The sequence below is a fragment of the Phyllostomus discolor genome, chromosome 9 (assembly GCF_004126475.2).
Source record: "Phyllostomus discolor isolate MPI-MPIP mPhyDis1 chromosome 9, mPhyDis1.pri.v3, whole genome shotgun sequence".
In the NCBI taxonomy this organism is placed as follows: domain Eukaryota; kingdom Metazoa; phylum Chordata; class Mammalia; order Chiroptera; family Phyllostomidae; genus Phyllostomus; species Phyllostomus discolor.
The window spans coordinates 84,526,767-84,541,459 of NC_040911.2; the positions used below are offsets into that span (position 1 = coordinate 84,526,767).

The following is a 14,693-nucleotide window of genomic DNA, read 5'->3' on the forward strand; positions in this document are numbered from 1 at the left end:
GAGAAATCTACAGAGACAGAGGGGAAGGGGAGATACGGAGAGAGACACAAGTACAGGCACAGGAGAGGGAGGGGCAGAGAGACCGTTGTCTCTGATGAGAGAGGGGGGTAGAATCTAAGTGTAGAGCTCGAGAACCAGAAGTCTCCATGCGAAAAGCCACCAGGGCCTCTCAAGTCCCCACTTCCAGTTTCCCTTTCCTCCTCTCCTCCTCCCAGGCTTGTGGTCTACTGCTCTCCACAGCGCAGGGTCCTTGAGGTCACACTGTTACCTGCCCTCCTCTCACTGCCCTGTGTGTGGGATGGGACACCTAGGATGGTGAGGAGAGCCAGTCAAACCCCTTCTGCTGAGTCCTGGCGCCCTCTAGTGACTGGTGTGGGGAGAACAGATATTTGGACAGAAATATCGCCCCTCCCAAGGGGTATCTCAAACAAGTCCCTGACTCTGACTGAGCCTCAGTTTCCCCTAGCTAAAAGTGAAGCCAGTGACTCTCCATCTATATGAACTATGGTAAGGAGGCAGCAGGCTCCCTTACATGGCTAGGGGTACAGCAAAACCCAGGACAGACACTCAGGCCTTCTGAAGGTTGGGGTCACCTCCTCCATGTTCCCTCAACTACAAGTAACCAAGTCAGGGGGCCCCTCCTGTGTGCCACTCTCCATACTGGATCCATCCGCCTTTCACATTGTCACCTCAGACCACCCTGTTCCAGAGGCCTCCATAGCTTCCTTGGATAGATGAGGAATCTGAGGCTCAGAGAAGTTGACTTACTTAAGGTCACACAGCTAGTGAGTGAAAAAGCTAGGATTTCAACCCAGGATCCTGTAACTCCTTAACATGCCTCCTGTGAGAGGCAGGGGTAGAACAGTCACCGGGGCCCCCTGGAAAACAGGCCGTGAACCCTAAGAGAATAGAGACCATGCTGTTTTGTTCTATCCCCAGTGTCCAGCATTGGCCTGGAAACAGGTGCCCCATCAACATTTGTTGACTGAATTAGAAAAATAGTGATGTGATTGACTTCTGTCCTTTCCTGAGTCATAGTTTCTCCCCCTAAAAGTGGCTTATTAATGTATCACTGAGAAAGATGTCTTGTGTTGCCATCTGTAAAAGGAGCCCTAAGAAGCCAGAAACCAGAAAAGGGAAAATGGTCTGACATCTGGGGCGGAAAGCAGTGACTGACTGAGAAGGCGGGGTCAGCTGCCTTCATGGCCGAGGGGCTCCCCCCCAATCCTCTAGAATTTCCTACAATGTACAGTTTGCAGAGTTTGAAGGGGCTTGGGGAGGGGCTGGACTCCTGGTCTCCACTTTGGCTTCTGCCTTAGGGCTCTGTTTGGGGGCCTGCCTCAGTTTCTCCAAAGAAAGTGTCTACCGGTGCTGGTGGTTCAGTGGTTAGCATCCCAAGTCCCGGGTTCAGGCGGAGTCCTCTGTTAGGGGGATCTCCTCTGCCCACACACACTCAGAAAGGAGAGAGATGGGGCACCAGACGCCCCAAGTGGCAGGTAGGAGGAAGGACCAGGAAACTCAGAGCCCCTCAGAGGTCCCACTCTAAACAACTCGGAGGATCTACTTATTGGTAAATTCGGTTTTAAGCAAAGCTTATAATCACAGGTAAGCTCTGCTTTAGATAAACCACTGTAGGCATGTTGGGTTCTCAATAAACAGATGAAGTCTTGTTTCTTCTGCCCTAATTTCCATTTCAGGAATCTCAAGACTGAGTTCAGTTTCTGCCTGACTCCCCAGACCCAGCTTCGGCCCGGCAATCCATGAACCACGTTCCAGGGCTGCATCTCCTCGGCTCAGAGGTTGAAGGCCACGATCAGCTTCCCTGATCCCAACCCATGTGGGCAGTGGGTGGGGGGAGGCCCCAAGTCCACTGGCTCAGTTTGTGCAGAGCTGGGGTGCGCCCATGCCATGTGGGGGGCTGTCTTTAGAGGGTACAACAGGAGAAAGTGGCTGCTTAGGGCTGACTCCGCTGCGTCATCAAGGGAGTGATGCCATCAGAGATTTGTGGGCTAGGGACCAGCCGCCAGGGCTCTGTGGCTGTGGTGCCTCGAGTGTAGCAGGAGCTCTCTGGCAAAGACGGGCTCCACCTGTGGGAGACAGAAGGCAGGGCGAGGAGACAACTTTCTCCCTTAACTATCCCCCGTGGGAAGTCACAGCCCTAGTGACAGCCCCCTCCTCACAGGGACTTTACATGCAGGGTCATTACAGACCAGAGGCTCATGTAGCAGGTCAGGCATAGAGCTGGGACTAGAGGGAGCGGTGAGGGGCTGTTAGGAGGGGACTGAAGGGTGTGGTTCCCCACTGGAGCGAGGAGGCAACTCACGTGGGCCATGATGAGCCGCTCCTGGGGCTGGTCCGGGGGACCTGGGTACTCCTCACCAAAGCACAGTCGGATCTGGTACTCAGGCTCCGGGCGACCATCCTGCAGGTGGGCCCGCAATTCTACGGGCGCTGAGACTGTAGGGGCTGGGCCAAGATGGGGCGTCCCACCTGGCACCCACCTTGTGCCCTGCCCCATGCCCACAGGCTGTAAGCCCACATCTCCACTCTGTACCCCCATGCTGGATGCCCAGGTCCACACCCTTACACCTGTCTCATCTCCCACATCTGCGCTCACTTCCAGCGCTCACGCCCCATGCCCTGCGCCCTTATGCTCACTCGCTGCCTTGCCTTTATGCCCGCCCCATGCTCACTGCCACTCACGTAAGCCTATCTTGTGTCCAGGGCCCCTGTTGCCCGCCCTATGCTCAGCACCCTATGAGGAAGGATCACACGTGACCAAGTCCTATGTGTGTGCTCACGCCCATGCCCCATACCCAACGTCCCCAGCCTGTTCCTCGCCCATGCCTCCTGTATGTCTGTGACAACATCTGTCCCCAGCCCTCTTGAGGCCCATACTCCCACTCACGGTGCTTCTGTGCCATGTCCTTTGGTTCCGTGTCCACCCCATGCCCAGAGCCAGTAAGCCCATTCTCCTGCTCCCACATCTCCTGTGCTCTCTCTTCTCTGCCCACTTCCCTTCACCCACCCTTGTGTCCAGCCACCCTGCCCTGAGCCACCAGCGGCCCCATCTCCGCAATCTTACCGGCGAGGAAGCGGCGCGTGTCGAGCAGCTGGCAGGTGCGCTCGCGCTCCAGTTTGTTGGGCTGCTCGCGGTGCGGGGCAAGCGGGCCGCGCCAGTACACGCGGCCCTGGCACAGGCGCTTGGCGAACACGCCCTCGGGCGCCACCCACAGCAGCACGCCGCGCTCCAGGTGCGGCAGCAGGCGCCGCAGCACGCGGGCCCCGGGCGGCGGCTCCGGGAAACGAACCTGCGCGATGCGCGGAGGCGGCCCCAGCAGGCGCTCGGCGGCAGAGGCGACCGCTGCCCGCGGGCTCAGTCGGCAGCCCTCCGCGGCGCGCGCGGTGGCTTCACGCACCAGCTCCGCGCCGTAGAATAGTCGCACGTGCAGCCAGCAATCTGAGGAGGGGGGAGGAGAGGCGCACGCCGGGTGTTGGTGGCGCCAGCTCCCACCTACCCCCCATAACAGGGCAGGGGACCCTGAGGTCCTCCTGGCCCCCACCTCAGGAGATTTTGGCGGTTCCTCCCGATAAGTGATTATCATTTTGGTGGCGATAAATCATTGCAGCTTTCAGTAGAAATGAACTGATAGTTGAGCTTCAAATCTTAGGGTCTGGGCCATCTATACAATGAGGGCACCACACTGAGGCCCTCGCAGCCCCAACTTCTGGTACTTTAGAAGCCTCCTCCCAGCAAATATTTTAATGCTGGTGGAAATAACAACAACAGCAACAGAACAGCAGCCTCCCAGGGGAGGGACCAGCAGCATGCTCAGTGATGAAAGCTGTGGGTTTTGCAGCCAGGCCCTGGGATTCTAATCTCTCACTGACACTTCGGAGCTGTGACCTCTTAGTAATGTTCCCAGGTTACTAGCTGTGTGATTTTGTCAGGTTTCTGCACCTGTAAAATGGGCTGATGGCAGGGTCAATCTCTCAGGACTGTGGGGAGAGCTTAGAAAAATGCCTGGAACTAACTAAGCCCGCAACAAGAGTTGGCTGCCGTTATTGGGAGTCCGGGCTGGGTGCTTTGTGTGGGAGACAGGCTAGCTGGCTCCAACCCCGGGCCTTCCCCGTTTCTGTACAGTGATCCGAGTGGGGAGCCTTCAGATTCCTTACCTGGGTTGCTGAAGGCCTCAGAGGGCACAGGACTCCAGGTGTGTATGGGGATCTGTGCCTGGTATCCTGGGGGAGGAGGCAGTCAGGTACCACCTCACTCTTGACCCCTAGATCAAGGTCTTGGAGGAGGCCAGGGAGGGGAGGGGGCAGGAGTGGGTGAGGAGACCCAATACTTACTGTGATCAGCCAAAGGGCCTGGGAGCAGGGCAGCTGGTGGTGATGAGCCCTGCTGGGCCAGCCTGAGGGGCTGCTCCTTGTCTTCATCCTCTGTGGCGGATCCGGAGCCAACCTGAGCATCAGGAGAGAGGGCTGTGAGGGTGGGAGAGGAGTGCCAAGACTTTGGGCCCTAGGGTAGAGGGAAGTCTGGGCAGGCTGAAGGCCAGTTGGGGTTGGAAGTAATGAGGTCAGAGATGAAGCTCGCCATGATAGCAACAAGGATGTTAGGAATGAATCGGGAGATGGGGAACAGAAGTGACAGAGAGAGGAGGGAGTGATGGAGTGGATGTTGGTGGGGCTACTAGGAACAGTGGAAGGGACCAGACTAATGGGGGGATGGGGACAGAGTAATAAACCACCGATGATGGGGGAGAGGTGATGCTGTGGGAATAGCACGGGTGATACAGACAGTGATGGAGGTAGAGATGGAGACGATGGCTTCAATGGCCACAGTAAGAGAGCTAAAGGTGATGAAGGTAAAGGGAACACAGGTAGAACTGGATCTCACAGGGTGACAGGGGACAGAGTGATGGACCCAACAATGATGGGGGCAGGGGGTGAATTTGGAGAAAAGAGGGTTGATGCAGAGTGATGGAGCTGACAATGACGGAGGTGAGGGGAACAGGGAGGGAGGCAAAGTGAATGGAACAATGCAACTGAAACTGATGGCAGGGATGAGTAGGAGGGGTAGGGGTGGAGGGGATGAGAATGTGTGCCGGAGACCACAGAGAGTGTGGTTTGGGGAAGAGGTGACTTAGCTGGCAAGGCCACAAAGGGCTGGCAAGGTACGCTGACCAGGTCTGTCTTGCAGGCTGGCTCCGTCACTTCTCGAGGGGGCTCCCGCTGGCTCTGGGGAGTGCCCTTCTCTGCAGAGGAAGAACAAGCCCTGGCAACTGGATGGAGTAGGAGATAGCCTGTTGTTTCCTGGGCCCCCAGGGGAAGCCCCTCAACTGCGATGTTCCCAGACAAGAGTACCCCAGCTCGCTGCAGGATCTCACACAAGACCCACCTCTCTCTGGGCCTTGGTTTTCTCCCTTTCAAATGGGAAGATTAACTGGATGGTCTAAGGGTTCTTCTGTGTTTACCTGCCCATGAGTTTAAGCTCAATAAGTCGACCATTTCCCATTTTACAGATGTGCAAAGTGAGGTGCTTGTTGCCCAAGAGCCGTCCTTGGCCACCACCTCCAGGAGCAGGATGATACCTGGGCCATGGGCACCGTCGGATGAGATCCGGTAGACCTTGTAGGGGTTGGAGATGTCCAGCTGGCTGCGCTCGCGCACCTCGCAGAAGTCGGCACTCTTGTTGAGAGCGCATCGAAGCCGAGTCTTCCAAGTGGAGGGGTCCTCCTTGTCAGTGCCCTCCAGGTGCTTGCCCTTGTATATGGCCCAGGCCTAGGGATGAGCAAGGGTACTTGGGGAGGAATAGCCTGGGGTGGGGGACTGGTGTTACACCGAAGGATGAGGGCCTGCCGTGCCTCCCACCCTTCCCTATCTCCCTCTGGCCCTCTGGCCCTCCGTGTCTCCATCCCTTCCTCTCTCCTCCCTTCACATTGTACACATATTTGTGTTGGGTTGGCAAAAAGGTCATATAGTTTTTTTTCCATAAGATGGATCTGGGAGCACTTAGTTGTCTTTAACTTCATTTGAAACAATTTTGTTAGATTATATTGCAACAGCTGTCATATCAGTGTGCATTTAAAAAAATTATCAAAATTGGTGAATTTTTGTACAGTCATTTAAATATTGAAAATAGAAGGAAATCCACAACACTTTCAGGGTATTATGCGTTATTATTTGAAGAAAGGTAAAAATGCAACTGAAACGCAAAAGAAGATTTGGGCAGTGTATGGAGAAGGTTGCTGTGACTGATCGAACGTGTCAAAAGTGGTTTGCAAAGTTTCTTGGTGCTTATCGGCATTTTGGCCAAATATTTCTTTGCTGTGGGGCTGTCTTACGCATTGGGAGATGTTTAGCAGCACCCTGGCCTCTGCCCACTAGAAGCCAACAGTGGGAGATAGCTGACATATTTAAAATATCCAAATCAATGAAGTTATTGGTGAAAATGAAAAACGTGTCTTTTATTTTACAGGAAAAAATTAGTGGGCTTTTTGGCCAACCCAACATTCCCTGCGCTCCTACGATGTGCCAGGTTCCAGTTAGGCACTGGCTGGGGAACAAGGCAGCTGCTGTCCTTGCTCCCACGGAATCACGGCGGATGGGAGAAGGCAGCTGCAAACAGCTCACTGGTGATAGCTGTTTCAAACTATGGATTGTGAGAAATAAAAAAATAAATAGGATGATGGGATATAAAATAATGGTGGTGGTTTTTTGTCTGGAGAACCATAAAACTAAATTCCTACCTATTGCCACATACAAAAAATGGACTCCAGGTGATGAAAAAACTAAAAGTAAGAGGTAAAACTGTGAAATTAATAGAAGATAATGTGGGAGAAAATCTTCTAGGGGCAGAGAATGCTTGGAAACAAAACTGCAAAGGCATGGACTATAAGACAAAAAAAAACGAATTTACAATGTCTGAAGTCAGCAAGGGGCTAAGATCTGGAGCAGACTTCTGCAAGTCAACAAGGAACGGAGAGCATCCTGTGAATAAAACATTCTCACCAGAGGCCAAGAATGAGTGGTTTACGGAAAAGGGACCCATAAGCCCATGAGCATATAAGTCCTTAAATTCATTAGATCCTGGCTGGTGTGGCTCGGTGGATTGAGCGCCCATGTCCGAACTGAAAGGTCACTGATTCAATTCCCACTCAGGGCACATGCCTGGGTTGCAGGCCAGGTCCCCAGTTGGGGCATGTGAGAGGCAACCAGTGGATGTATCTCTCATCCATCAGTGTTTCTCTCCTTTTCTTTCTCCCTCCCTTTCCCTCTCTCTAAAAATAAGTAAATAAAATCTTTTTTAAAAAATAAAAAATTCAGCCCTGGCTGGTGTAGCTCAGTGGATTGAGCGCGGGCTGGGAACCAAAGTGTCCCAGGTTCGATTCCCAGCCAGGGTACATGCCTGGGTTGCAGGCCAGAACCCCCAGCAACCGCACATTGATGTCTCTCTCTCTCTCTCTCTCTCTGTCTCTCTATCTCCCTCCCTTCCCTCTCTAAAAATAAATAGATAAAATCTTTAAAAAAAATAAAAAAATTCATTAGTGCCAGAGAAATGCAAATAAACATAGAGATAGCACTTGTGAGCTGGCACACTCTAGCAGCTGGATAATGCCAGCAGGTGGCTGGGATGTGGGCATGGTTGGTATGTGGGGGATGGGTGCAGGGCTTCTGGATGGTCATCTGGCATGCCTAGTTGAACTAAGTGTAAACAAATTCCAGTTCAAAAGGAATTCTCACAGAGGCTTATGAGGGAACCAGGGCAAGACTCGAAGTGCCGGAAGACAAACTTGTGTCCCTCCCTGGAAAAGTGGGTGGGTGTGCGTGTGTAAGGGACATCCGCTATGGAGTCTATGCAGCATCTAGAAGCATCCAGGAGCAACAGATTAAATGTACGGAGAACAAGAATAGATATCCAAAGTTTGGCCATGAGTGATGAGCCACAGAATGAGGTCTACAATACAATATAATGTGTATTAGGTAAGAATACACACAAAACAGCAATGCTCACTTGCCATAAAGCATACACACTCAGAATAGTCATTAAACACGATAGAATGGCTTGCGGCAACAGGTCTAAATAAACACAGATGAGCGGCTACTTTAGAGAAGGTGATCAGAAACGGCCTCTTGGAAGAAGTGGCATTTGAGCTGAAGCCCGAATGCAAAGAAGAATGCTGACAAAGAGTGGGGGGACGGTGTTCAGGGTAGAAGGAAAAGCAAGTGCAAAGGTCCTGAGGTGGGAAGAGATGGATATATTCAAGGAAGGCCAGAAGTCAAAGGAGATACATTGCTTGCATTGATCGAGTTTAGGGCTGGGAGTGGGGGTTTCACCAATGAATCACACACACGCTCAGTCATTGCCCTCAGAAATTCCAGACCTAGTGGGAAGCGTGGACACCAGAGCAAAGAGGCACATTCCTATGTTGGGGCCACTTGCCAGTGCTGAGACCTTTAAGGCTCGATTCTGTTGTCTCTGAACAGTGCCAGTGATTCCTAACCTCACGTGGCTGTGGCCGGGTGTGAGATGAGTGGTCTACGTAAAGTGCTTAGCACTTAGTACAATAAGGGTGCTCTCACCCAGTGGTAACCCGGCCACAGGGTAGAGGGTGCGATTCCTGTAACAAGAGAGGGATCTCGGTTTGGTTCACTGCTGTGTCCCCAAGCACTTAGAGTGGTGCCTGGCACACAGGAGATGCTCACTGAGTATCTGTGGAATAAACCGGGAAGTTGCAGGTGGAGCGACATTTCCTGGCAGCGGAAGCAGCTTGAGCAAAGGCCTGGCGGTGCGTGTGTGTCTAAGGTCACGTGTACAGTGGAGTCTCATTACCTGCCATAGTTATGTTCTATAAAGTCCACACAAACCCCGAATTAGTGAGTATCAAACCACTAGGGAAAACACACAGCTAGATTTCTACGAATCTCTGTTTACAACATTTCCATCCACTGATCAATACATAAATTTATTTTATGTGCATTTCTGCAGGATGCCGTCTTTGATATAAACTGTTGGTTTCTGGCCGAGAAAACAGTAACTGACACCTGAACGAAGCTTATCTGACACATGTTCAGGGTGGGGAGGTGGGGGTGGGAGGGTGGGCAAAAGTAGGCCCACAGTTGTAAGTACACGAAACACAAAGTTTATTCTTGTATTCACTGCCCGTTGCATCATTGTCCATCTAAACAATTACAAACCTACTTTTGCCCACTCTGTATTTTCTCCGTCAGGCACATCACGGGCTTCTTGTGCGGAGGAGCCCTGGACAGCACTTCGGCACTACGTAGGCTTGGGGCTGTTTTACATTGTGAAATCACCAACAAAAAGCACGAAGGTGTTTAAAATGTGGCACTCAATAGGCCGAGAAAAGGACAGCTGTGTGTAGGATGAGAGTGGAAACAGGAAGGCAGAGCGTCACCTGTTCAACCTCAGCTGGGAACGTGCACGGCCCGTGACTCGGACTTCTCACTCTCCCGCACCTGTCTGTGGATGGCCCCCAAAGTGCTCTGGGTACTGATTTGGGGATTACAGAGTTCAGCGAGTGAGTGAATTTGCAAGTAAGGAATCCACAGACAAGGAGGGTTAATTGACTGTATGTGGTGGGGAAAGGGGGAGAGGAATTGAGGGAGGAGACACACAGGTACTCCAGGAGGGATTCTGCAGCGTAAATGTGATGGGAAGGAGCCAGTTTAGAGGAAGCTAATGATGACTGAATCTGGATCACGAATGTCCCCAAAGGCCAAGCTTTGTCCCCTGGGATTTGGGCACCAGGAAGGTGTGAAGCCAGGAGTCACATGTGTGCATCAGCGGTGGGTTGAGGAACAGCCAAAGTAGCCAGAACAGAGGGCCTGCCCACGGAGTCTGTTTTCTGAACAGCACATAAGTTTTAAGGGACAGGCCATGCAAACACTTATTCAATACTGACTGAGCACCTACTGTGTGCGAGACACCAGACTCGGTGTCAATACCTCAATCAGCTGGCGAAGACAAAGTTGCACAAGGCACTTACAATTCATAGGGAAAGTTGCTTCAGTGGGGAAAGCAGAAGGAATAAGGGATGGATGGGAAAAAGCACTGAGTTGGAACTTAATAGATGGATTAACACACATAAATGCATTAAATGCACGTATCAGGGAAGGCGCTCTTGAGGAAAAAACATTTAAGCTAAGCACGAGGGCAGCTGGCCAGGTGAGTGTGGAGAGCAGGGGGTGTTCCAGGCAGAGGGAAGAGCATGTGCAAAGGTCCAATGGTGAGAGAGCCATGAAACATTTAGAAACTGAAAGAACTGTCAGGCATGGGTCTCAAGCGGGGAGGGGAGGGGCGGGGGTGGGAGAGGGGAGAGATGAGGCCAGGGAGGAGCAGTTCCTGCGGGGCTGCCTGCTGTGATAAGTAGCTGGAACTTTATCACTAGATCGCTGAGGAGCCATGGAAGGATTCTGAGTAGGGAACTAGTGAGGCAAGATTTACATTTGGAAAGATCCCTCTGGAAGACTGAGGGGAGAGCTGGGCGACAGGTGGAAGCAGGGAGTTCAGTGAAGTCACAGTGGGTGTCCTGGTGAAAGATTATAAAATGGGTCCAAGTAGACGGACTGAAGGGGAGTTCTGTGGGAAGGGCCAGCAGGCCTTGGCAATAGAGTCAGATGAGACTGGAAGAGAGGGGAGCAGCCAGGGTTTGGGTGCCTGGCTCTGGGGTCTGGATGACAATGGTGCAATATTCCATTTTGGGAAACAGATGCTTGTAGGGGCGAGCTGATGAAGACGTGATGAGTTGGAGAGGCCTGGGGACTGAGAGACCACCAGCTTGGGGCTCCCATGCTAAGCCTGTGGAAGGGGAGAGCGGGACATGAAGAGGGAGGTCCAGCAGTGGATGCTGAGAGTCCCCAAACAGGAGGGGAGGAGTGGGAGGCTGAGAAGCAGGGGCCACGGAGGAAGGAGGAAAAGGGAGGGCAGGGCGGGGAGTGGGGTGGGAGGCAGAGACTCTGGAAATACAGTGAGTGTGTTTCAGGGAGGAGGAGAGGCAGGGGTTGATGACCAGGAGACTCAGTCCAGGAGAGGGGAGACCAGAGGACCTGGAGCTGGAGACACTGAGGTGTATGGGGTGGCCTGGAGGTGGCCTGATAGGTGGTTGGTTGGTCGCTGGTTCCTTACTGCTCACAGGAGAGGTTCTGGAGTTGAAATGCGATGGGAAGGAGCCAGTCTGGAGGAGGTTAATGATGGCTGAAGAAAGGGGGTGCATCCCTGCAGGGGCAAGTCCCAGAGAAGGGCTGGTATTGGGAAGCACAGAAAATGTCCCCGAGCTGCTGGGTCGAGGGTTCGGGGGCGGGAAGTTCAGGGAGTTCTCATCAGTGGCGTCTAATTTCCCCCTTTGGAGACGGAGGAGAGGCCCCCGGAGAGGTGGGGACGGTACAGGTCATGCTATTGCGGTCTTTCTGATGTAAGAGGGTGTCCGAGGGTCTCCATCTACCGAGAACACTAGACACGGCTGAAGCTAAGGGCTAAGCGAGTGGCCCAAGGTCACCCAGTGCGTGGACCGCTCTGGGCGCTGGGGCCGTGCTGATCCAGAGCCCTCCCGGGCGGGGCCGGGGTCCCCCTGCCCCCGCCCCCTTACCCTGAACAGCGCCGCGTCCTGCTGCGCCTGGTAACCCTGCTTGGCTGCGTGCTTCCAGGGGATGCGGAAGAGAGTCTTGCCCTCGTCCTCCCAGCGCAACCCCGCGTAGCGCCCGCTCTCGATCTGCGCCACCAGCCAGTCGCGGAGGCGCAGGGGACCCCTGGCCTCCGCCGTGGGTCTGCTGTCGCCGGGGACCTTCCCTTCCTCCCTCCGCCAGGGGTCGCCGGCCATTGGGGACGCGGTGCTCCAGGACCCAGGTCTGGGGCGTGCGGTCAATTGGACCCCTGCGCAAACGGTGATCGCGGGGCCACCTGAGTGGCGCGTGGAGGCGGCGAAAGCGAAAGTCTGGCCAAGCAGGTTTCACTTTCCGTTTTGTCCCTTCTCCTGGGAGGCCCTTTCCTTTCGCCCCTCCCCGTACAGCCTGGCCCTGAGGGCGTCGGGCAGCTTGCAGGGATCAGCTGGAGCTGCCGTGGGCCGCCAAGACCCACTGAAGGGTAAAGTGCGCCGCAGCCGGGCCCCTGCGGGCCCCGGGCCCGCGGAGGCATCCCCTGCCCCACCCCTGCACCTGTTTGCTACTCTTCCCAGCCATCCAGAAACTTGTGGTCCCTTCTCAGAACCTGAACTGTAGAAGCTGGAAGGTGTAGTTCTGCTCAAACTAAGTCCCCTCAGAATTGCGAACCCTCCATTCCAGACTTGTAGAAGCGGATTTTAACAAGTTAACAAATCAGAACCCATGTGGTTCTGATCCGGGTGGTCCATGGGCCATCATACTGGGAGAAATGCTACCTCAAACCTCGGAGTCCCATTTATTGGTGCTCGCCACAGTGCTGGGCCTGGCTGGAGCCTTTCCTGCAGTGGCTGGACTGGTTCTCACAACAGCAAGTGAGATGAATACAGTTGCCTACCTCATTGTTAAGAAGACTGAAGCTCAGATAGGTTAAGCCCTATAACAGGGCCACAGGGCTAATAGGTGGGGGCGCCAGGATCCAAACCCTGGTCTCTCTGTCCCAAGGGCCCCAGACCCTAAACCGTGCCCTGCGGTGCCTCCTAAAAGCTACACCTGGAACTCATGGATTTCTGATGGGCCTGTGATTTCCCTGAAAGTGCGTGCAAATTTTTTATGTTTATGCATTGTTCTAGAGTTTGTATCTTTCATTACATGGTCACATGGGGTTTGTGATCTGAAAGAGGTCAAGTAGCTCAGACTGCTCCACCCCCTGCTGTGTACACCAGGCAGCTGAGGCTTCGAGAGAGAAACCACCTCTGCAACAGCAAGCAGCATTGACCTGAGGCTGGAGCACTGTCCCTAACATGTACTTGTGGGGGGGGGGGCGGCATTATGCTCCCTGCCCTCTGTCCCCATGTCCCAAGCAGCCACCCAGTTCTGACACTTCTAGTCGTAGCCAGGATTCAAACTCAGGCTCATCGGGTGCCCATGGGACATACAGCATTTCATATGATTAAATACAAGAGTATTTAAATAATACAAAATAATTGCATCAAAGCAGAGGTCTTCAGTGTGTCAGACAAACCCTCCGTTTTCCTAAGTGGTGGAATTGTAGTAATTAGGAGGGTGGGGTCCACGACCAGATTGCCTAGATTCCAGTCACGGCCCCCCCCACTTGCTAGCTGGTGACTTTGGGGACCAACCTTAGTTGCCACACCTGTTACCTACTTCTCAGGGTTGCTTGAGGATTCACTGAGATGCAGGTAAAATGCTTAGCACATTACCTGGCCCATAGCAAGCGCTCAGTAAATGCGTATTGTTGTTGTTGTTGTTGTGGTTGTGGTTGTTGTTGGGTTGGAGTGTGGTAAAAGTAATGATGGAAGCAGGTGGAGCATCGAAAAGGACCTGCAGCATCAGACCAAGGTGCTTTGTTTTGTGCTCTTGATGACGGGGGTCATGGAGGCTTTTAGGTAGGGGAAGACATCAGCAGAAATAGAACGGCGTTGTAAGCCCAGTGGGTGGTGACCCCATGAGCTAGCCAGGACTCCTACAGACCCCCTGCACTCTGATGAGTCCAGCCATCTTGCTCTCACACGGGGTCCTCCCTCAGGACCTTTCACTTACTGTTGCCTCCACCCAGAATGCTTCTCCCAGATAGCACACCAGTTCACTCCCTCACTCCCTGCTTTATTTTTACTTTTGTTTATCTGACTGTCTGGTGTCTTTCCCACAAGGATATCAGCAGCACCAGGGCGGAGGTCTTGCTCCCTGCTGTATTCCCAGTGCCCAGCACAATACCTGGTGCACAGTAAATACTCGATGGATGTTTGTTGAATGAATGTGGAGTGGGAGGTTGGGCAGCAGGAAAGGGTAATTTGCTCAGTCCCTCCAACCCCAGAGCTGGAATCTGGGTCTCCCCCACAGCCCTGAATGCAGTGTTTGTGGCCTAATAAGAGCCCCAAGAAGGTGGCTATATTATTATGTCTATTTCAGACCCCTTACAACTCTGGGTTAATTTTAGTCTAGGAAAAGTCAGCTCCAATGACCTCTGTTCATCCTGGAAGTCAGTTTGCTGCTTTACTGGGCTGACTGGCCTTTAAACTCTAGGTGGGAAGGGTCATTCCCACTAACTGGGGATGGATCCCCCTCTCCAGTAACCTCCAAGATCAGAAGGGGCTGCTTCTTAACAACCATCATACCATGCAAACAGCCTAGGTTCAAACTGGCCTGCCCTACTCCAGCTGCGTGTCCATGGGCAAGCTGCCTGCCTCCGGATTAAGTGAACTTGGGTGTGTAAAAGGTCAAGCATGAGGGAGGCCTTTACCAGTTAGTATTTTTGAGTAGAGCAGGGGAGGGTGTTGGAGAGGAGGGCCTCTGGGAGGAGATAGGATTCGGAGAGAAGGAGGGCCTACTCAGAAGACCAGGGCCTGGGGGAAAACAGGGAGGGAGGCAGGGAGTGTCAGAGAAGTACTCAAATTCAGGCTCGCGAGCTGCAGTTTACCGGAGGACGGCCGGCTGCTCAGGCCCCAGGGGATGCAGGCCTCCTCCTACCCCGGTTTCCTGCAGGCTCCTGGCCCCTGGCAGAGTCCTGCTGTCCCACCTTTGCTCAAAGACTTGGGAGGCAGTCAGACAGG

General features: G+C 53.4%; 1 protein-coding gene across 3 annotated transcripts; it reads right to left on the bottom strand.

Annotated features, from left to right (window-relative positions):
* Positions 1-1,061: 1,061 nt before the first annotated feature.
* On the bottom strand, positions 1,062-11,970 carry LOC114506104 (interferon regulatory factor 4-like). 3 transcript variants are annotated; one of them, XR_004899368.1, is made up of 8 exons: positions 11,613-11,947; positions 5,595-5,784; positions 5,188-5,285; positions 4,354-4,465; positions 4,177-4,242; positions 3,086-3,460; positions 2,324-2,422; positions 1,062-2,087 (listed from the first exon to the last, which is right to left on the bottom strand). XR_004899368.1 is itself a non-coding variant. In XM_036009686.1 (8 exons), the coding sequence occupies exons 1-8, from the start codon at positions 11,841-11,843 to the stop codon at positions 2,010-2,012; spliced, it is 1,293 nt and encodes a 430-aa protein (XP_035865579.1). In that variant the 5' UTR covers positions 11,844-11,970; the 3' UTR covers positions 1,062-2,009. The 3 variants fall into 3 exon arrangements, 2 of the variants coding, with proteins under 2 accessions (XP_035865579.1, XP_035865578.1); XM_036009686.1 differs by having other exon boundaries at positions 2,324-2,466; positions 11,613-11,970; XM_036009685.1 differs by having other exon boundaries at positions 2,324-2,457.
* Between the last annotated feature and the right edge of the window lie 2,723 nt (positions 11,971-14,693).